General features: G+C 56.9%; 1 protein-coding gene and 1 long non-coding RNA gene across 2 annotated transcripts; both read left to right on the top strand.

The window, feature by feature from the left end:
• Nucleotides 1-1,860: 1,860 nt before the first annotated feature.
• LOC125424453 lies at nt 1,861-11,158 on the top strand. Its single transcript, XR_007243239.1, has 3 exons — nt 1,861-2,026; nt 3,917-3,919; nt 11,147-11,158. It is a non-coding gene; the product is annotated as an uncharacterized LOC125424453 (long non-coding RNA).
• An 89-nt stretch (nt 11,159-11,247) lies between these two features.
• SNUPN (snurportin 1) lies at nt 11,248-22,605 on the top strand (the record flags this gene model as incomplete). Its single annotated transcript, XM_048519722.1, has 2 exons — nt 11,248-11,334; nt 21,701-22,605. Coding segments are annotated over 2 exons (417 nt in total), but the record flags the coding sequence as incomplete, so codon positions are not given.
• Between the last annotated feature and the right edge of the window lie 345 nt (nt 22,606-22,950).

Raw genomic sequence — 22,950 nt, 5'->3', positions numbered from 1 at the left:
AGGGTATATTCCCCCCTCCTCCTGCTAAAGTCCCTCCTTGAATCTCATACCCCATTAGGTCTCTCCTGCTCCAAAGCCCCACCGTCCTATACACACTCAATCTGGGGAAGTAACACACTGAATAAGGGGGAAAAAATCCCTGCCAAACGCATGCACGGAATTGTACAGTTGGTGCATCTAAGGCCCCTTCCGCAATTGGTATGGTATGGTATATTTAATGTATATGCCACTCTCCCCCGAAGGGCTTGGGGCCATGCACAACAACATAGTAACAACATCGATAAACATAACATCATACAGCAGCCATCAATCAACACATCAATAAACAGAGGGTCAATAACCATAACATCATAAATCATAACATATGTATTGTTGAAGGCTTTCATGGCCGGAATCACTGGGGTGCTGTGTGATTTCCGGGCTGTATGGCCATGTTCTAGCAGCATTCTCTCCTGACGTTTCGCCTGCATCTGTGGCTGGCATCTTCAAAGGATCTGATAGTAGGAAAGTATATATACTCCACTTGCTTTCCTATTATCAGATCCTTTGAAGATGCCAGCCACAGATGCAGGTGAAACATCAGGAGAGAATGCTGCTAGAACACGGCCATACAGCCCGGAAACCACACAGCACCCCAATCATAACATAGTATCAAAAACATAACATCGTACAACAACCATCAATAAAGTCTTCAGTAAACATAAGCATAATATCGTAACATCATAGACATAATATCATAGATATAGCAACATGGACATAGCATTATACCAATAAAAATCCATACAATTCACTAATAGTAGAACATATAAAACATCATAAATACCTTTAAACCAGTTAAAACCAGTTTACCGGTAATTTAACAATAATTCAATAGACAGATGGCATCACCATACAAAGGAGTTCAAAAGTAAACATACAGCCATGCCTATAGAACAGAACAGGCAGTAGCCCCACATATTAGCTAGTAGAAAAAGCTCCCCCCAAAAACATGTTTGCACAGAAGAAAACAGATAGGAAAATAAGAAGAAATTGTTTGCAAGTGGCTTTTGCTATTCCGCACAGTAAAAGCCAGCCTCAAACTGCATTGAAAGAGGATTATTCTGCATGTGCGGAAGGGGCCTAAGATCGCAGATACACGCACAGGGGGCCATGTTAAAATCCTTGGGAGGTTTGCAAATTTGGATGAAACGCAATTCACATCCTTTTGGTTTGCTGGCTTGGAAGGGTCAGGGAAGCTGTGGCCATATCCACATTTGTTTTGTGGCTTCAGTCTCCATTCCTAGGACTCAAGGGAGGGTGAACTATGCGGGCATTGAGTAAGCCACAACAGGGTTACCCTGGAAGAATAGGAGTACAAGTACAAATACCTTTATTGGCATAAAATTAGAGCATACATCTGGACACAAAGATGTAGGATAAAATGATAATAGTTTTGGCACTGGTTTTATGCCTAATAAAGGTTTTTGGATTTGGATTTGGATAATAGTTGTGATTCAAAGGACTGAACAGCAGGGCTGTCCAGACAATGCCCGCTCTTAGGCTCCCGGCTTGTTGGCAACGCGGGATTCCCTGATTTCTTGGCATTTCTTTGCAACCATCTGCACTTGCAACGCCTCTAAAAATTATTTTTAATTATTATTTATTATTGTTATTATTATATGCGTAATGAAAAATTATTATTTATTATGGATAATAATGGAAACATGGAAAAAAACATGGAAAAATAATTATTCATTCTTTTTTAATTTTAATTATTCCGCAATCTTCTTTGCAACCCGGGCAAAGGAAGCGCCTGTTTGTTTGCAAAAACGAGGCAACGCGCATGCGCCACCAGCAAGCCTGGCCGGCAAGGAAGGGGTGTCGAAGGCATCGGGCTGACCCCGCCCTCGTCGTCAGCCGGAGCGACAAACGCCGGCGAAGACGCCGATTGGTTCCTGCTCGACGCAAGCGCGGTGGGGCTTTGCCGCGCCGAGGTGGTCTTGTGAGGCTGTGGGTTCGAGTCCCGGTTGGGTCAAAACGGGTCCCGGTAAGTGGGGTGAGCGAAAAGTAAAGAGGGGATCCCTGGCGGGAACGCATTGATCTGGAGTCCTTATTTTTTCACTCCCTTGCTGCAATGTCCCTGCTTAGTGAATGCATTAATAAGAGAGAGTAATTAATGCATGGAGTAGTTACTATATTGGTGTGTATCTTATCACTCGGGTAGCAAACCTCTCGGGGGGTGGGGGGGGGAGTCTTGAAGATCTCCCGGGATTACGACGGGTTTCCACCCGCCCCAGCCCAGTTATCTGGGAGGGACTCTGTGGAGTGACAAACCTCCACCCCCAAGTCTCCAGGAATCCCCCAAACTGGAGTTGGCAACTCTAACAGGGGCTGAAAACTTAGCAAGACTTGCACCACTTCCGGGATTCCACCCTAAAGCAAGGAAACCCTTCTGCGACAACTGTCTCTGAACATGTGCAGAGTGCATTCCCTGTCTCCTGCATATGCAGGAGGTTCGTTCCTGTTCCTGGAATTGCTGAGTTGGGGATGGTGCAGAGCACCCTCCAGTGGTAGTTGACTTAGGGCAGAGAGTTCGTCATGTGATAATAGTGCAATTATTTCAGGGAGATTATTAGCACTAAACCTAAGACCTAGTTTTGGGGAAGCAGTGTAGGTAACCCTGTTAAGCGCTGTTAAACCCTACCGATTTTCATGGGAAGAACTAAAGCGTGATCCTTTACCTGGGAGTAAGCTCGGTTGCTGGCAATGAGGCTTGCTTCTGAGTAAACCCTCCTAGGGTCGTGATTCACCTGTTTGAAGCGTTGCACAGTTGCTTCAAAACAAAGCCACCGACTACCACCAAGCTTACTCCTGAGTAACACGTGCCTTGGAGCCAAATGTTTTTTCTAAACTAAAACCTCAGCATTCAGGTTAAATTGCCATGTTGGCACTTTGCGATAAATAAGTGGGTTTGGGGTTGCAATTTGGGCACTCGGTCTCGAAAAGGTTCGCCACCACTGACTTAGGGTTTGTTGACTGTAGAGTTTCCAAGGCACAGTGTTTATTTACGTGGGGGAGTGTTCGTGTTGCTTCCCTGCTTTGAAACTTGTGCAACATAGTTGGGAATTAAAACAAAGCTAAAAACACACACAAAGAGTGGGGAAACTGACACGAAAAAAGAGTCTTTAATAGATCTGAGGCAGGGGTAGGGAACCTTGTAACACTCAAAGAGCCATTTGGACCCATTTTCCACGGGAAAAGAAAACACTTGGAGCCGCAAATAATTTTTGACATTTAAAATAAAGATAACACTATATATATATATATATATATAGGGTTTTTTTTAACCTTTTACTCCGCTCATTCTGAGAAGCGCATGGATGCGCCCGCCCTGCTGCCTGCAGGGCGGACAAAGATGAAGCCGGCAGCTCGGCCTCGCCGACCGCCGGGAAAGCACCCGCCCCGCTCCAACGGGGCGGGCGAGAGGGGAAGCCCGCGGCGCGGCCCAGCTGACCGTGGGCAGTTGGTGCGCCCGCCCTGCTGCCTGCAGGGCGGGCAAAAGGAATAAGGCTGGCAACAAATCGTGAAGCCGCAGCGTGGGGCAGAAGAGCCAAATGCGGCTCTCGAGCCGCAGGTTCCCTACCCCTGATCTGAGGCATCACAGGTCTGGAATCTGCTTTTTCCGAGAAATCTGTGGACTTTGTTGACCCTGTATAGGATCTATTTTAATCTGTAAGTATTTGTGAGTCTGTTCTTTGCTGGGGGGGCTGCAACAGACTTAAACGGCTCACCCCAGAAAGGGGAGGAAAAAGAAGCATACAGACCATGTGCAAAGAATTTCCAGAATTATACTCATGGCTTTCGGCACATCAGCCCCCCCCCCCCTTTAACATCTGTGAATCCTGCCGTCCCTCCCCTCTTTTAGGGGATTAGTTAGCAGGTCGCCTCCTGTTGTATTATTTATTGTACTTTGGTACCAATAAACTGGGGTTTTAATGATTCAAAGTGTATAGAGCCATTTCATTATGATCTATTTAATTATTTGAGATTTATTGATTTTATTTTGTGCTCTATTTGTATATTCATGTTCATCGCCCTGAGCCCTCCGGGGGAGGGTGGGGTGTGTATTATTATTATTATTATTAGCGTGTGTTATTGATATTGTATATATTAATATATATATATGTGTGTTATTGTTTATTATTATTATTATGTGTATATATTTATATGTATTATTATTATTATTGTATATATATATTATTATATATATATGCGTCATTATTATTATTATTAATATATATATATGAGTATTAGTAATGTGTGTGCGTGTGTATATATGTGTATATATATGTGTGTGTTATTATTATTAATATATATATGTGGTAATATATATATATATGTGTTATTATTAATGATAATGTGTATATATATATAGTATGTATTATTATTGTATAGAAATTATTAATATATATATATATATATATATTGTGTGTGTATATATATATATATAAAGAGAGAGAGAGTGTGTGTATATATATATATAGTGTGTGTGTGTATGTATACACACATACACACACACACACACATATATATATATATAAATAAAGCAACTCAGCCCCTTTGCAGCTTCTCAGTTTGGCTACTGTAACACATGTTGTTTGGGGCTGCCCTTGCAGGCAGCGTGGAAATTGCTCTGAACCAGTCCCAACCAGTTTTCAAGTTTCTTAAAGTGCATCGCCCAGAACTGGAAATGGTATTCCAGAAGATTATTTTATTTTCTTCATTTATTGTCCACCTTTCCCATTGAACGGGGGTCTGCAACTTGTGGCTCTCCAGATGTTCATGGACTACAATTCCCATCCCACCCCCCCCCCCCACCCACCCCCCCCCCCCCCCCCCCCCCCCCCCCCTTGACCCTCCCCACACCCCCCGCCCCCCCCCCCCCCCGCCTCCCCCCCCCCCCACCCAATTCCCCCGCCCCCAGCCCCCCCCCCAACCGTCCTCCCCCCCCCCCCCCCCCCCCCCCCCCCTTTCACCCCCCCCCCCCCCCACCCCCCCCCCCCCCCACCCCCCCCCCCCCCCCCCCCCCCCGGCCCTGCCCAACCCCCCCCCCCCCCCACCATCCCCCCCCCCCCCACAACCCCCCTCCCCCCCACCACCCCCCTCCCCCAATCCCCCCCCCCCCCACCCCCCCCCCCCCCCACCCCCCCCCCCCCCCACCCCCCCCCCCCCCCACCCCCCCCCCCCCCCACCCCCCCCCCCCCCCACCCCCCCCCCCCCCCACCCCCCCCCCCCCCCACCCCCCCCCCCCCCCACCCCCCCCCCCCCCCACCCCCCCCCCCCCCCACCCCCCCCCCCCCCCACCCCCCCCCCCCCCCACCCCCCCCCCCCCCCACCCCCCCCCCCCCCCACCCCCCCCCCCCCCCACCCCCCCCCCCCCCCACCCCCCCCCCCCCCCACCCCCCCCCCCCCCCACCCCCCCCCCCCCCCACCCCCCCCCCCCCCCACCCCCCCCCCCCCCCACCCCCCCCCCCCCCCACCCCCCCCCCCCCCCACCCCCCCCCCCCCCCACCCCCCCCCCCCCCCACCCCCCCCCCCCCCCACCCCCCCCCCCCCCCACCCCCCCCCCCCCCCACCCCCCCCCCCCCCCACCCCCCCCCCCCCCCACCCCCCCCCCCCCCCACCCCCCCCCCCCCCCACCCCCCCCCCCCCCCACCCCCCCCCCCCCCCACCCCCCCCCCCCCCCACCCCCCCCCCCCCCCACCCCCCCCCCCCCCCACCCCCCCCCCCCCCCACCCCCCCCCCCCCCCACCCCCCCCCCCCCCCACCCCCCCCCCCCCCCACCCCCCCCCCCCCCCACCCCCCCCCCCCCCCACCCCCCCCCCCCCCCACCCCCCCCCCCCCCCACCCCCCCCCCCCCCCACCCCCCCCCCCCCCCACCCCCCCCCCCCCCCACCCCCCCCCCCCCCCACCCCCCCCCCCCCCCACCCCCCCCCCCCCCCACCCCCCCCCCCCCCCACCCCCCCCCCCCCCCACCCCCCCCCCCCCCCACCCCCCCCCCCCCCCACCCCCCCCCCCCCCCACCCCCCCCCCCCCCCACCCCCCCCCCCCCCCACCCCCCCCCCCCCCCACCCCCCCCCCCCCCCACCCCCCCCCCCCCCCACCCCCCCCCCCCCCCACCCCCCCCCCCCCCCACCCCCCCCCCCCCCCACCCCCCCCCCCCCCCACCCCCCCCCCCCCCCACCCCCCCCCCCCCCCACCCCCCCCCCCCCCCACCCCCCCCCCCCCCCACCCCCCCCCCCCCCCACCCCCCCCCCCCCCCACCCCCCCCCCCCCCCACCCCCCCCCCCCCCCACCCCCCCCCCCCCCCACCCCCCCCCCCCCCCACCCCCCCCCCCCCCCACCCCCCCCCCCCCCCACCCCCCCCCCCCCCCACCCCCCCCCCCCCCCACCCCCCCCCCCCCCCACCCCCCCCCCCCCCCACCCCCCCCCCCCCCCACCCCCCCCCCCCCCCACCCCCCCCCCCCCCCACCCCCCCCCCCCCCCACCCCCCCCCCCCCCCACCCCCCCCCCCCCCCACCCCCCCCCCCCCCCACCCCCCCCCCCCCCCACCCCCCCCCCCCCCCACCCCCCCCCCCCCCCACCCCCCCCCCCCCCCACCCCCCCCCCCCCCCACCCCCCCCCCCCCCCACCCCCCCCCCCCCCCACCCCCCCCCCCCCCCACCCCCCCCCCCCCCCACCCCCCCCCCCCCCCACCCCCCCCCCCCCCCACCCCCCCCCCCCCCCACCCCCCCCCCCCCCCACCCCCCCCCCCCCCCACCCCCCCCCCCCCCCACCCCCCCCCCCCCCCACCCCCCCCCCCCCCCACCCCCCCCCCCCCCCACCCCCCCCCCCCCCCACCCCCCCCCCCCCCCACCCCCCCCCCCCCCCACCCCCCCCCCCCCCCACCCCCCCCCCCCCCCACCCCCCCCCCCCCCCACCCCCCCCCCCCCCCACCCCCCCCCCCCCCCACCCCCCCCCCCCCCCACCCCCCCCCCCCCCCACCCCCCCCCCCCCCCACCCCCCCCCCCCCCCACCCCCCCCCCCCCCCACCCCCCCCCCCCCCCACCCCCCCCCCCCCCCACCCCCCCCCCCCCCCACCCCCCCCCCCCCCCACCCCCCCCCCCCCCCACCCCCCCCCCCCCCCACCCCCCCCCCCCCCCACCCCCCCCCCCCCCCACCCCCCCCCCCCCCCACCCCCCCCCCCCCCCACCCCCCCCCCCCCCCACCCCCCCCCCCCCCCACCCCCCCCCCCCCCCACCCCCCCCCCCCCCCACCCCCCCCCCCCCCCACCCCCCCCCCCCCCCACCCCCCCCCCCCCCCACCCCCCCCCCCCCCCACCCCCCCCCCCCCCCACCCCCCCCCCCCCCCACCCCCCCCCCCCCCCACCCCCCCCCCCCCCCACCCCCCCCCCCCCCCACCCCCCCCCCCCCCCACCCCCCCCCCCCCCCACCCCCCCCCCCCCCCACCCCCCCCCCCCCCCACCCCCCCCCCCCCCCACCCCCCCCCCCCCCCACCCCCCCCCCCCCCCACCCCCCCCCCCCCCCACCCCCCCCCCCCCCCACCCCCCCCCCCCCCCACCCCCCCCCCCCCCCACCCCCCCCCCCCCCCACCCCCCCCCCCCCCCACCCCCCCCCCCCCCCACCCCCCCCCCCCCCCACCCCCCCCCCCCCCCACCCCCCCCCCCCCCCACCCCCCCCCCCCCCCACCCCCCCCCCCCCCCACCCCCCCCCCCCCCCACCCCCCCCCCCCCCCACCCCCCCCCCCCCCCACCCCCCCCCCCCCCCACCCCCCCCCCCCCCCACCCCCCCCCCCCCCCACCCCCCCCCCCCCCCACCCCCCCCCCCCCCCACCCCCCCCCCCCCCCACCCCCCCCCCCCCCCACCCCCCCCCCCCCCCACCCCCCCCCCCCCCCACCCCCCCCCCCCCCCACCCCCCCCCCCCCCCACCCCCCCCCCCCCCCACCCCCCCCCCCCCCCACCCCCCCCCCCCCCCACCCCCCCCCCCCCCCACCCCCCCCCCCCCCCACCCCCCCCCCCCCCCACCCCCCCCCCCCCCCACCCCCCCCCCCCCCCACCCCCCCCCCCCCCCACCCCCCCCCCCCCCCACCCCCCCCCCCCCCCACCCCCCCCCCCCCCCACCCCCCCCCCCCCCCACCCCCCCCCCCCCCCACCCCCCCCCCCCCCCACCCCCCCCCCCCCCCACCCCCCCCCCCCCCCACCCCCCCCCCCCCCCACCCCCCCCCCCCCCCACCCCCCCCCCCCCCCACCCCCCCCCCCCCCCACCCCCCCCCCCCCCCACCCCCCCCCCCCCCCACCCCCCCCCCCCCCCACCCCCCCCCCCCCCCACCCCCCCCCCCCCCCACCCCCCCCCCCCCCCACCCCCCCCCCCCCCCACCCCCCCCCCCCCCCACCCCCCCCCCCCCCCACCCCCCCCCCCCCCCACCCCCCCCCCCCCCCACCCCCCCCCCCCCCCACCCCCCCCCCCCCCCACCCCCCCCCCCCCCCACCCCCCCCCCCCCCCACCCCCCCCCCCCCCCACCCCCCCCCCCCCCCACCCCCCCCCCCCCCCACCCCCCCCCCCCCCCACCCCCCCCCCCCCCCACCCCCCCCCCCCCCCACCCCCCCCCCCCCCCACCCCCCCCCCCCCCCACCCCCCCCCCCCCCCACCCCCCCCCCCCCCCACCCCCCCCCCCCCCCACCCCCCCCCCCCCCCACCCCCCCCCCCCCCCACCCCCCCCCCCCCCCACCCCCCCCCCCCCCCACCCCCCCCCCCCCCCACCCCCCCCCCCCCCCACCCCCCCCCCCCCCCACCCCCCCCCCCCCCCACCCCCCCCCCCCCCCACCCCCCCCCCCCCCCACCCCCCCCCCCCCCCACCCCCCCCCCCCCCCACCCCCCCCCCCCCCCACCCCCCCCCCCCCCCACCCCCCCCCCCCCCCACCCCCCCCCCCCCCCACCCCCCCCCCCCCCCACCCCCCCCCCCCCCCACCCCCCCCCCCCCCCACCCCCCCCCCCCCCCACCCCCCCCCCCCCCCACCCCCCCCCCCCCCCACCCCCCCCCCCCCCCACCCCCCCCCCCCCCCACCCCCCCCCCCCCCCACCCCCCCCCCCCCCCACCCCCCCCCCCCCCCACCCCCCCCCCCCCCCACCCCCCCCCCCCCCCACCCCCCCCCCCCCCCACCCCCCCCCCCCCCCACCCCCCCCCCCCCCCACCCCCCCCCCCCCCCACCCCCCCCCCCCCCCACCCCCCCCCCCCCCCACCCCCCCCCCCCCCCACCCCCCCCCCCCCCCACCCCCCCCCCCCCCCACCCCCCCCCCCCCCCACCCCCCCCCCCCCCCACCCCCCCCCCCCCCCACCCCCCCCCCCCCCCACCCCCCCCCCCCCCCACCCCCCCCCCCCCCCACCCCCCCCCCCCCCCACCCCCCCCCCCCCCCACCCCCCCCCCCCCCCACCCCCCCCCCCCCCCACCCCCCCCCCCCCCCACCCCCCCCCCCCCCCACCCCCCCCCCCCCCCACCCCCCCCCCCCCCCACCCCCCCCCCCCCCCACCCCCCCCCCCCCCCACCCCCCCCCCCCCCCACCCCCCCCCCCCCCCACCCCCCCCCCCCCCCACCCCCCCCCCCCCCCACCCCCCCCCCCCCCCACCCCCCCCCCCCCCCACCCCCCCCCCCCCCCACCCCCCCCCCCCCCCACCCCCCCCCCCCCCCACCCCCCCCCCCCCCCACCCCCCCCCCCCCCCACCCCCCCCCCCCCCCACCCCCCCCCCCCCCCACCCCCCCCCCCCCCCACCCCCCCCCCCCCCCACCCCCCCCCCCCCCCACCCCCCCCCCCCCCCACCCAGAGTCAGTAACGCTCTGCATTTATCTGAAGTTGTCTTTTCTTTTGCTTTTAAAATTCTGTTGTTTATTTGCCCTCACCAAGGCATTTAAAACATTGGCTGGGAAGGAGGCATCATTGAGGGAATACGAAATGAAACAAAATAGTTCTCACCCACTGGTGGAAGATGCCAAAAGGAGGGGGCAGAGGAAAGCGTTGGAGGCAGGCCCTTTGAAGATGACCGTAGTGGCCAGCCATGTTCATAATACAGCCATAAGAGCCAACACCATGATCGTCCCTGCGTGTGCCTTGAATGATTGCGCCACACGGCATTTCTGTGTTGCTGTGGTGATATCTGGGGTTTTAATGCTGATTTCCCAATAAACCACCATTGGTTTCAACTGTCGCTTATAAAGCTACAAGGCATCACTGAGCAGAGGCGTTCCTCCCATTGGGCAAAGTGGACAGTTGCCCTGGGCGCCGCCTTGTGGGGGGCGCAAAAACTGCAGGTTCATCTGTGGGATTTTGGGCCTGCAGATGGCGCAGTTTTTAGGCTAGCTGCACCAAAATTTCAGGGATTTTTCGGGAGACTATCCAGATGATATCACCCAGGTTTGGTGAGGTTTGGTTCAGGGAGTCCAAAGTTATGGACTCCCAAAGGGAGTGCCTCATCCCCCATTGTTTCCAATGGGAGCTAATAGGAGATGGGGGCTACACCTTTGAGTGTTGATGACTTTGGATCCTCTGAACCAAACTTCACCAAACCTGGGTGGTATCATGAGTAGGGTCTCATGAAGATACTTGGAAATTTTGGTGCTGCTATCTTAACAATTTCACCCCTGACAGCAGGCATTTCCCCAGATGTTCCTTTTAAATCCACCCCCTTCCTGCCAATGCTTGTTTTCTTTATTTCTTTTATTCTCTCAATGACTAATAAAGGTTATTATTACTATTTTGAAAGCATTTTGAAAAAGTTTTCAAAAAAATATTTCTGCTGTGTTCGGGTTTGTGAGTTGGGACATGTTCTATAATGTGATGGTGACTTTGAAACGACCTGGTGGAAAAAAATTTTTTGTTTGGTCACGGTGGGGGAGGGTGACTGCCCATGGGGGGGCATCAAACTCAGGTTTTGCCCAGGGCTCCAGTTTGCCTAGGTACGCCACTGTCACCGAGGTACAAAGCCCAGTTTACCATGCGAGCTGCATCTCTGAGCTGTTGTGGCGTAGTGTTGGATTACTGTCAGAGACGCTGGTCCGAATCCCCGCTCTGCTGTGGAAGCCGTCTCTCACTTTGCAAGGCTGTCGTTTTGAAGATGAAATGGAGGCGGGAAGAGCTACGTTGTGAGTTTATGTCGGGATCCCCGTTGGGGAAATAAGCGGGGTAAACCTATTTAAACCTAATTAATCCCCCCCTTTCCAGTTTAGGTTTGTGGGACTGCAGAATTACTCCTGTACCAATGAAAGTCTGTGTGAAGTTCTGGCCACAGATTTCCCCTTTGAGGTAAGCACTTTTGACCTGTTTTGCAAGGCTTGAGGAAGTCCTGTCTTGCTCAGAGAAGTGAGTAGCCCCATGTGAAGCATACATTTTACTCACACTCTGTAGATGCCTGCAGGTTTTTTTTAAATTGGCTCTCCATGGACAGATGTGCTTTTTAGTAATATTCTTGCATGGTTAATGTTTCCTGTTCTATTACTTTTATGAAGTTCTGGACCAGAGTTCTTAACTTTTGGAGCCTGCTGGCATTTTTGAATTTCAGACAAAGCGTGGTGGGTGCAGCCACAAAATGTCTGCTGCAGGAGGCGGAGCCAGCCACAAAATGTCTGCTGTAGGAGGCGGAGCCAGCAATAAATGATTGCTGCAGCTTACCTTTAGTAACACACTGAAGAGAGAGGAAAGGAAAGGAGTTACTAAGCCAAGGGTAGTGGTGGGTGGGATTTTTATTCAGAAACTTTGAGAAGAATGTACTAAGAGGACACTGAAACATGGCACCTCTGACTGTTGCTGAGAGATTATTATGTATTGAAACTGTTCACATCCCACCCAGCATGGTGTAGTGGTTAGGAGCAGGTGCATTCTAATCTGGAGTACCGAGTTTGACTCCCCACTCCTCCACCTGAGTAGCAGAGGCTTATCTGGTGAACCAGATGTGTTTCCGCACTCCTACATTCCTGCTGGGTGACCTTGGGCTAGTCACAGTTCTTTGGAAGTCTCTCAGCCCCACCTACCTCACAAGGTGTCTGTTGTGGGGAGAGGAAGGGAAAGGAGCTTGTAAGCCACCTTGAGTCTCCTTATAGGAGAGAAAGGTGGGCTATAAATCCAAAATCATCATCATCTTCTTCTTCTTCTTAGACATGGGTCCTCTCATCCTGACTAATGCACTCACTCACTAACCCAAACATTATCGGGGAAGTCAAGTCTACTGCCAAATGTTTCCTTACAACAATTATAATAAACTGCGTGAAGCAGCTGCCACAAACCTAAATCAGAGTTTGAGGGATTCTGGAAGAGTCTCATCGCCTTAAAAAAAACTAAGTGTCATTCAGGATTGGATCAATGTAAAATGGTATTCTTTGGACCCAACCTGTCTGCGTCGAGAGAGAAACAGGGCAAACAGAAGAAGAAGAGTTTGGATTTATATCCCCCCTTTCTCTCCTGTAGGAGTCTCAAAGAGGCTTACAATCTCCTTGCCCTTCCCCCCTCACAACAAACACCCTGTGAGGTAGGTGGGGCTGAGAGAGCTCCGAGAAGCTGTGACTAGCCCAAGGTCACCCAGCTGGCGTCTGTGGGAGTGCACAGGCTAATCTGAATTCCCCAGATCAGCCTCCGCAGCTCAGGTGGCAGAGCTGGGAATCAAACCCGGTTCCTCCAGATTAGATACACGAGCTCTTAACCTCCTACGCCACTGCTGTTGTGGGGGGAGGTGTCTGTTGTGGGGAGAGGAAGGGAAAGGAGCTTGCGAGCCACCTTGAGTCTCCTTACAGGAGAGAAAGGTGGGGTATAAATCTTCTTCTATGCGGCTTGCAGCCTAACCAATCAGGAAAAGTATTAAAATTTCTGCCCCAAGAAAAACAAGAGAGCCACAAATACCCAATTAAAATCAACTTTAAAAACGATCCCTCTCCAACCTATGTAGAAGCATTGGTTTTACATAGAAACGGATACATTAAATGCCAACAGAAACGGGTGAAGATGGCAATGCTTGGATGTTCCCACCAGAGGGAGCCGCTTTAAATCCCATCTGATTTTGGCGGTGGTTTGTCAGAGGAATAAACAATCTGTAACTGGAGACTGGTGTTCAGGTGCTTTGGCTCCAAGCAAAACCAGTCATTTTCCACACGTTTCTGGCGCTTGGAAACCCAGGTAGCCCACCTTGTTAACCCACCTGCAAAGAGAAAGAGGTGGAGCTACGTTCTATAACAGCCAGTATGGAATAGCAACTAGAACAGTGGTGGCGAACCTATGGCACGGGTGCCAGAGGTGGCACTCAGAGCCCTCTCTGTGGGCACACGCAAACAGAGTCCCCCCCCCCCCCACATCTGGGCTGGCCTGGGCCGCTGGGCTCGATTATTAGCATTAAACCTAAGACCTACTTTTGGGGAAGCCGTGTAAGTAACCCTGTTGAGCGCTGTTAAACCCCACTGATGTTCATGCGAAGAACAAAAGCGCAATCCTTTACCTGGGAGTAAGCTCGGTTGCTGGCAATGGGGCTTGCTTCTGAGTAAACCCTCCTAGGGTCGTGATTCACCCGTTGGGAGAGTTGCACGGTTGCTTCAAAGCAAAGCCACCGACTACCACCAAGCTTACTCTTGAGTAATGCGCGCCTCGGAGCCAACCTTTTTTTTGTAAACTAAAACCTCAGTATTCAGGTTAAATTGCCGTGTTGGCACTTTGTGATAAATTAGTGGGTTTGGGGTTGCAATTTGGGCACTCAGTCTCAAAAAGGTTCGCCATCACTGAACTAGAATATTGGACCTAGGTTCTGGGATGGCGCTGAACGAGTCACATGGACTCAGCCTCACCTACCTCACAGGGTTGTCGAGAGGATAAAATAGAGGCAGGAGAACCACCCATATCGCCTTGAGCCCCAGGAAGGGCTTGATAACAATGCATTCTCTAGAAGCAGCAGTGGCATAGTGGTTAAGAGCACATGCGCTCTCATCTGGAGAACTGGGTTTGATTCCTCGCTCTGCCACTTGAACTGTGGAGGCTTATCTGGTGAACCAGATTAACTTGTGCAACACCCACCAGCTGGGTGACCTCGGGCAAGTCACAGCTTTTCCGAACTCTCTCAGCCCCACCCACCTCACAGGGTGTTTGTTGTGAGGGGGGAAGGGCAAGGAGATTGTCAGCCCCTTTGAGTCTCCTTCCAGGAGAGAAAGGGGGGATATAAATACAACTCTTCTTCTTCATCATCCTCTGGCCCTGTCCATAACTTGGTTCCTGTGGGTCCCATGATACTTGCAAGACTGTCAGATATGGAGATAGTTTCTGTGTTGGTCTGCAGCAGAAGATCCAGATTCGAATCAAGTCGCACCTTAGAGACCAGCGCAAATTTGGTGGTGTAAGCTTTGGAGAGTCAAAACTCCCTTCTTCAGATAGAAGATCTGGGGAGGCTAAGAGACATGGAGGTATGAGCAGCACGTCGAATTTGAGGCTAGGACCAATCCATTCCATTTGCCAAGAAGGAGGAGAAGGAGAAGGAGGAGGAGGAGGAGGAGAGTTTGGATTTATATCCCCCCTTTCTCTCCTGTAGGAGACTCAAAGGGGCTTACAATCTCCTTGCCCTTCCCCCCTCACAACAAACACCCTGTGAGGTGAATGGGGCTGAGAGAGCTCCGAAGAACTGTGACTAGCCCAAGGTCACCCAGCTGGCACCTGTTGGAGTGCACAAGCTAATCTAGTTCACCAGGGAAGCCTCCCCAGCTCAAGTGGCAGAGCAGGGGATCAAACACGGTTGTCCAGATTAGAGTGCACCTGCTCTTAACCTCTACACCACACTGGCTCTTTGGGGTCGCAGGTGGGGGTGTGTGTCTTTCCCATCATCTTCCATAAATGAGCCCTGTTGGGATAGGGCGGTATATTAAATCTAATAAATAATAATAATCTGAATTCCCCAGATAAGCCTCCACAGCTCAGGTGGCAGAGCGGGGAATCAAACCCGGTTCCTCCAGATTAGATACACAAGCTCTTAACCTCCTACGCCACTGCTGCTCCTGAGAGCTCAGCACCTCCAGTTTCCCCAAGAGGAAAATGCTGACATTTCCCGGTCACATCCTAACTTTACGCAGACAGTAACTTCAGCCCCCTGCGTTCATCTGGCGTCAGGAAAGTGACTCAGAGTAAGGAGACCGACAGAGCATTAAATAAATGACAGAGGCTGAGAAAGGAGGGACTCTCTCTGGCAGCCAACTCTCCCATCTTTCGGGGTCTTTCCTGCACATCTCAGCATTGTAGAATCATAGAGCTGGAAGAGACCCCAAGGGCCATCAAGTCCAACCCCCTGCCATGCAGGAACACTCCTGACAGATGGCCCCATTTAGAGTTCATGACTTTCTCGAGGCTATATTAAACTGGGGCTAATTTTAAAGGAATGGAGTATCAACAAAGGTGTAGGAGGTTAAGAGCTCGTGTATCTAATCTGGAGGAACCAGGTTTGATTCTCCGCTCTGCCGCCTGAGCTGTGGAGGCTTATCTGGGGAATTCAGATTAGCCTGTGCACTCCCACACACGCCAGCTGGGTGACCTTGGGCTAGTCACAGCTTCTCGGAGCTCTCTCGGCCCCACCTACCTCACAGGGTGTTTGTTGTGAGGGGGGAAGGGCAAGGAGATTGTCAGCCCCTTTGAGTCTCCTACAGGAGAGAAAGGGGGGATATAACTCCAAACTCCTCCTCCTCCTCCTCCTCCTCCTCTTCTTCTTCTTCTTCTTCTTTTTCTTTTGTTTGGGGTTGAGGAGCATTATTTTCGAAAGAACTGAAAAACAAAACACAGCTTTACTGGTAAAGCATATCTACTTATTGTCTGAATCCCATTAGCTCCAAAAGACACCCATACTGAGATATTGATAATATTTAGTACTTCGAAACTGAATTAGTTGGTTAAAAGCCTAAAGATTAATCTACTAATGATTACTTTAATTGGCTGATGGCCTCTAGCATTCCAGACACGCTCCCAGCCTCATTTGCGCGGTCGTAGCTGTTAAGTTAATGGAGCCAAAGAAAGTTGTCGCTGGAAAGGAACAAATGGTCTTCTTTATAAACCAGGCCTATTTTACTTTATCCAGATCATTGCAAGTTAAGGAACTGTCCAGGAACTTTGCCTGGATAGATCTAAGTGAAGAAATCAGATGGCTATCGTTGCACAAAAACAAAACAAAGAGTTTCCCCACACGCCCTCGGGTGTTTGACAGCGTTCCAAGGGCCCTTCAGTCAATCGGTGTGGTTGGATAACGCATGGTTTAGCAACCTTGCTGAAGTCAGCCAGGTCAGGGTGGGGTTGGCGCTTGGGTTATTTGCGGCGTCTTGTGCTCTCTGATGGGAGATGAATTGATTAAACCTATTCCACGAGACTCAGCAACCTGACTGGAAAATAATAGATGTGTTTCCCTAGCCACGTTATGATTACCGATTACCTATCACAAAATCAGTTGATCAATCTGTAACTATCAGGGCTTTATTTACATAATTCAAGGGTGTCGACGGCAAATGGAATTCCCAAAGGCCGACGTTTTGCTCCTCCGGTAGTTTTCCGGGCTCAGTGCTTTCCCTGCTTTGCAGGGTCTCCGATCTATGGCCTTCCAGATGTTCATGGACTGCGATACTCATCATCCCCTGCCGGCATGGACAATTGGCAGAGCTGATGGAAATCCTAGTCCATGAACATCTGGGGGGCATAGGTTAGAGGATGATGGGTATCGTAGTCCATAAGAAGTCGATTTATGGCTACCAATCTTGATCCTCTTTGATCTGAGATTGCAAATGCCTTAACAGTCCAGGTGATCGGGAGCAGCCGCCGCAGAAGGCCATTGCTTTCACATCCTGCATGTGGGCTCCCAAAGGCACCTGGTGGGCCACTGCGAGTAGCAGAGAGCTGGACTAAATGGACTCTGGTCTGATCCAGCTGGCTTGTTCTTATGTTCTTAGAGACCCCTGCTTTATTTTGAAATGGAAATCCATATTCTCCCCATTTAGAAGGCAAATGTACTATTGTCTCTTGTTAAGATCTTTCTTGTAGTTTGGGTATCTCAAGCAATGAACCTTTATCTTGTACTCAATGGATTGTGGACTATGTCTGTACCAAATCTCAGCGCTTTACTTTGGCGGGTAACGGAGAAGGGGAGTGTAATCATTTCATTCCCCGGGTGAGTTGTTATCGAGACACAAATGCCAGGACTGAACGCTATTGTTATTGTTTTTAACATTTGGGTGCAACAGCCCCCCAACTTTCCTTGGTCACAGAAACGTGTCTGCCATCTGTAGTTTGACTCCTAGCATGCATGAAAAAATTAGGCCGTGGCGGTGGCTGCTAAATTTGCAAATTAGACACACCCTTTGGTCTGCATTTGCAAAACAGCGTTCTGGGAGGTACGAATTAGCCGGCTGTTGGGTTTTGAGCATCTCCCCAGATGCTTTGAAGAGATGCCAGACCCGAGAGTTCGTTGAGGGAATGCCAAACGAAACAAAAAAAGACGTCTTTGCAGAAGACAGCAGCCGATCGAGACAGGTGACCCGTTCTAGAGCTTTGATCCCACTCTCTGGGGTGACCGTTCTAGAGCTTTGATCCCACTCTCTGGGGTGACCGTTCTAGAGCTTTGATCCCACAACCAAGAAGTCCTCTCCTGAGTTCTCATCCACCGGACCTCAGAAGGTGGGTGCACCCAAAGCAGAGCCTTTCAAGATGTCTGATGAGATACAGGTAATCGAGTTGAGGATACATTCATCTGCAAACCCCGTCCTTACAACACCCGACAAGCTTATAAGGTCAATAGTTGACATGCCCTTTTTATAGGATCAGAGGAAAGATCTTTGTTTGGCACCCGAGAGAAACTTACCGCTCTTAACTGTATAGTGTTTCAGAGGTATTGATCAGTGTTTTCTTCTTTTTCCAAAAAAGAAGCTTAGTGTCTATCTGGTTGGAGCTCTTAAAGAAAAGAGGATGCGGTCTCTCGGTCAGAAGCAGGGAGAGATATTGGCAGTGCCCCAGAATAACAGATACCCAGCGAAGTCCTCTGTCTCAATGTTGTTCTCTTTTTCTGCCTGTCCCTAATCATAGAGTTGGAAGAGACCCCCAAGGGCCATCCAACCCCCTACAATGCAGGAACACACAATCAAAGCACTCCTGACAGATGGCCATCCAGCCTCTCTTAAAAAACCTCCAAAGGAGGAGACTCCACCACCCTCCGAGGTAGTGCATTCCACTGTCCAACAGCCCTGACGGTCAGGAAGTTTCTCCTGATGTTTAGGTGGAATCCCTTTTCCTTCACCTCGAACCCTAGACTCCTGGCCCTAGTCTCTGGAGCTGCAGAAAACAAGCTTGCTCCCTCACCAACATAATGTCCCTTCCAATATCTGAAGAAGCAGCAGTGGCGTAGGAGGTTAAGAGCTCGTGTATCTAATCTGGAGGAACCAGGTTTGATTCCCCGCTCTGGACCTGAGCTGTGGAGACTTATCTGGGGAATTCAGATCAGCCTGTACACTCCCACACACGCCAGCTGGGTGACCTTGGGCTAGTCACAGCTTCTCGGAGCTCTCTCAGCCCCACCTACCTCACAGGGTGTTTGTTGTGAGGGGGGAAGGGCAAGGAGATTGTCAGCCCCTTTGAGTCTCCTACAGAAGAGAAAGGGGGGATATAAATCCAAACTCCTCTTCTTCTAAACAGGCCCATCATGTCACCTTTTAACCTTCTCTTCGCCAAACCAAATAGCCCAATACAGAAAGAAAGCGACGGTGGAGAGGAGCCGGGTCAAATGCAATTGCCAAGGACTTGATGCAGCCAGGGTTGAAGAGTCAGTTGCAGACCGCGGGAAAGTGCAATTGCTTGCAGGTGGCACCAACATGACATCCCTTCAAATATCTCAACAGGGTTATCATGTCACCTCTTAACCTTCTCTTCACCAAACTAAACATCCCAAGCTCTCTAAGTCACTCCTGTCGTAGGGCATGGATTCCGGACCTTTGACCGTTTTGGTCGCCCTCCTCTGAAAGGCAGCGTCCATCTGTTTTTTTTTTCCATACTCATCCTATCCTTACGCACAAATGGGCTTTTAAAGCAGAAGGCCGATTGAGCCGAGCGCAGCGAAGGCTCCAATCAAAGGAAGTCCCACAGCCGCGTCTTGGCAAACCAAATCTCCCGGGAATCAACAAGAAGTAATAGAAAATCCTTCCGTGATCAAGGGGATAGTATTGCAGCGAGCAGAAATGGCAGCTGTCGGGATACAGCTGTGGGGCAGAGAGGTGACCTTATGGCCCCTTGATCGAAGAAGGAAAGGAAGACCTGGGGATTCTTGAAAGAATTCTTCTGGCTGTGGAAGGCGGAAAATCTTCAACCACACAGAAAACATAAGCATAAGCATTTTATTGTCCAAGGCTTGTGCACGCCGACAATCTAGAAATTTTACAAGCAAGCATCTCCTCGGAGTGCACTACAATTCCCAGACTCCATAATTCCCTTCACTCCCTCACTTTCCACACTTCCTCCACCCATCCCTACACAGCCCCAAACACATCAACACGAAGCCCCGGAGTTCAGCATCGCCACAGCTCTAGAGTAGAAGCTGTCTCTAAGCCTCTTTGTTTTGATAGACCTGTATAGTCTGCCGGATGGTAGCAGTTCAAAAAGAGAGTGTGCTGGATGAGACGGGTCTCTTGGAATATTTGGGGCTTTCTTTAGGCTTCGGGAATTATAGAGTTCTTCCAAGGAGGGGAGAGGGCAGCCGATAATCCTCTGTGCAGTAGTGATCACCCTTTGGAGCGCCTTCCTATCTGCCACTGTGCAACTGGAGAACCATACACAGATGCTGTAGGTTAAGACACTCTCTATAGCACAGCGGTAAAAGGACAACGGGAGTTTTCCATCCAGTTGTTGTTTCCTTAAAAGTCTCAGATAGTACAGTCTTTGCTGGGCCTTCTTAACCACCGCGGCAGTCTGTACGCCCCAGGTCAAAACGAGATTGATGTTAGGAATGCAGGGGAAAATTCAGGGTTCCTTTGTTTACCAAGCACCGCTCGCTTTTATTGCTGCCGTTTTCAGTGTTTTAGGTTTTTTAATGGTCTTTCGACCATCTCTGTTTTAACTGGTTCTGGTGGGTTTTCCGAGCTGTGTGGCCGTGGTCTGGTGTATCAACCTCTGAAGATGCCAGCCACAGATGCAGGCGAAACGTTAGGGACAAGATCCACCAGACCACGGCCACACAGCCCGGAAAACCCACCAGAACCGGTTGAATCCGGCTGTGAAAGCCTTCGGCAATTTTAATTTTTAGTCCAAGTAGGTTTAAGGTGCTTAGTGATCAGGTTGGGGCCTTTTTGTAAGGGGGGGGGGGACCTGAATTGCCTGTTAATTATCTGAAGCACGAAGTTATAATTGCATCATGTTGGATAAGCGAAGAAATCTCACCACCGGGGTTGCTTATTCTGCGTATCTAGCAATTAAGAACGTTGTTTGCGGAGTTCCCCACCATTAGATGCTAGGAGCGCCAGTGTTTTGAAGGTAGCTCGAGAAGCAAATGAAATTGCTTTCTGGTAAGTCTGACCGTTGGTCTAATGAGGTTAAAGTTGTCTTCTCCAGAGACCCATTTGATGGCTGTGCCCACCATGCTGTGTCAGAATATCGAAGGTATTGTCGAAGGCTTTCACGGCTGGAATCACTGGGGTGCTGTGTGGTTTCCGGGCTGTATGGCCGTGTTCTCGCAGCATTCTCTCCTGACGTTTCGCCTGCATCTGTGGCTGGCATCTTCAGAGGCGATACACCAGACCACGGCCACACAGCCTGGAAAACCCACCAGAACCAGTTAAAACAGAGATGGTCGAAAGCCGTACAGCCCGGAAACCACACAGCACCCCAATATCAAAGGTGCCTGCAGGCTCCAAAAGGCTGGAACCCGCTGAGATAAACACGGATAGGAAAAATGTTCCCAACGGAGGGGAGGGTTACATTAGCCTGTTCAGAATAGGCTGTAGTAGTGATCTTGGACTGTATTTATGTTATTTTATTTACTTTGGATTTATATCCCGCCCCCAACCCTGACGGGCTCTGGGAGGGTCACGGCACAATTCAGATATTCCGCAAATATTAAAAATATAAATCCACATCTAAAAAATCAAACTCCATTAACCATTCCGAAAGAAAGAAACAAATCTAGAAAACCAAATTCTGGTACATCGCTAACATCTGAGATGGAATTTGTCCATTAAGCCCCTCCAAAATCCTTCCTTCTCTTTTCCTCCTCTCCCCAGAGACCTAAAAAGGAATCAATTTTCTAGTGATTGCGTGAGTAGAACCTTTGGCATCTCCCAGATGTTAAGCAGGACTACAATTCCCATCAGCCCCTGCCAGCATGGCCAATTGGGCTGATGGGAATTGTAGTCCATAACATCTGGAGTGCCAAAGGTTCGCCACCACTGTTGTATGTTCAGATAACTGGCTAGTTGGGAAAGACCTGGTGGAACAACCATATCTTGCAGGCTTTGTGGAATTGACATAGTTCTCGCAGGGCCCTGACTTCACCTGGTAGTTTGTTCCACCAGGCCGGAGCCAGGGCCGTACCACCTCGTTGAAGTCAGCTGGATATCCCTCGAGCTGGGGATCGCCAGGAGGTAGGCTCTGGTACCCATGGCACTGATTCATTCTGTCACTCTTTATGTTCTTGTTACAGGTAGATGGACTCCTTTTCTACCACAGACAGGCTCACTACAACCCCGGGAGTACCCCGCTTGTGGGGTGGCTCCGACCCTACATGGTGTCGGACATCCTCGGGATATCGGTGCCGGCCGGCCCATTGACCTCCAAACCAGAGTACGCCGTGCATCAGCTGCGGCAAATTATTGACCACAAGAGGAGTAAAAAACAGACTCCAAAGGACGATTCCTCAGACGCTGACGTGGCCGGTGCTGACGGGCGTTACGAGTTGGAGCACCTGTCCACGCTGAAGCTAGAAGGGTCTCCCTTCGTCTCGGGAGACCCGGCAAGTCGGATGGAAAACTGACAACGGGACACAGGGGTGTATTCTCAAGGGCCTCTTGGTAGATCCAGACGGCGTCTCCGCTGTTGCCCATGGAGGTTTGAAGGAATACAAAAAAAAATAAGACACTGTTCCAACTCATTTTCACCGATGTGGCTTACTGCTCAGTCAGGACTCGAGCTGGTGTTTTAATTGCCAACGTCTGCGTGTGTGTGTTAGCAAAGCGTCACAGTATTTCCGAGCTCTGCCTAGCCTCTGCTCCCCGCCCTATGAATTGTACGTGTGAGTCTGAAATGTAAAGACCTCCACGTTTTCGGTTTCACAGGAAAGCCGATTCCGGGTTCTGGACTTTTTAAGCAAGGTGTTTGTAAAGAGGATTTCTGCGTGGTTACCCACATTTCGTCGACCTAGCTTCTTCATGTTACAGTCGACCACGCCAACAACCCCCCAACACATAATGTTTTATCTTGAGGCCTCGATTAAGACCTCTGCCTTTTGTTTCTCCCATGTGTTCGATCGGACGCCTCCGTACGTTGAAAAGATGTTTTTCTAATGTACAGGTTTTTGTTTTGCCGAATAAAGTGCCACGTGGGATTTTTTTTCTTTGCTCCTTCCGTGACGCTGGCCTTTCGTAAACCGCAGATTGCGGTCTTTTGTTCTGCTTTTTTTACTCCTTTGCTTCTTGGGCTCATTCCGCACATGCAGAATAATGCACTTTCAAACTGCTTTCAGTGCTCTTTGAAACTGTGCGGAATGGCAAAATCCTCTTGCAAACAGTTGTGAAAGTGGTTTGAAAATGCATTATTTTGCGTGTGCGGAAGGGGCCTTGGTTTTACCTCCTGACGCTCATCATTCTCCCCCGTTCTCCATCTTTCTCTTGTGTTTGATCTCACTTTTTCTCCAAGGAGTTCAGGGCGGCAAACGTTGATCCTCCTTTCCCCCAT

Source organism: Sphaerodactylus townsendi, linkage group LG17 (genome assembly GCF_021028975.2).
Source record: "Sphaerodactylus townsendi isolate TG3544 linkage group LG17, MPM_Stown_v2.3, whole genome shotgun sequence".
In the NCBI taxonomy this organism is placed as follows: Eukaryota; Metazoa; Chordata; class Lepidosauria; order Squamata; family Sphaerodactylidae; genus Sphaerodactylus; species Sphaerodactylus townsendi.
Note: the sequence above shows the minus strand (reverse complement) of the source record. Positions and strands in the feature narration are given on the sequence as shown.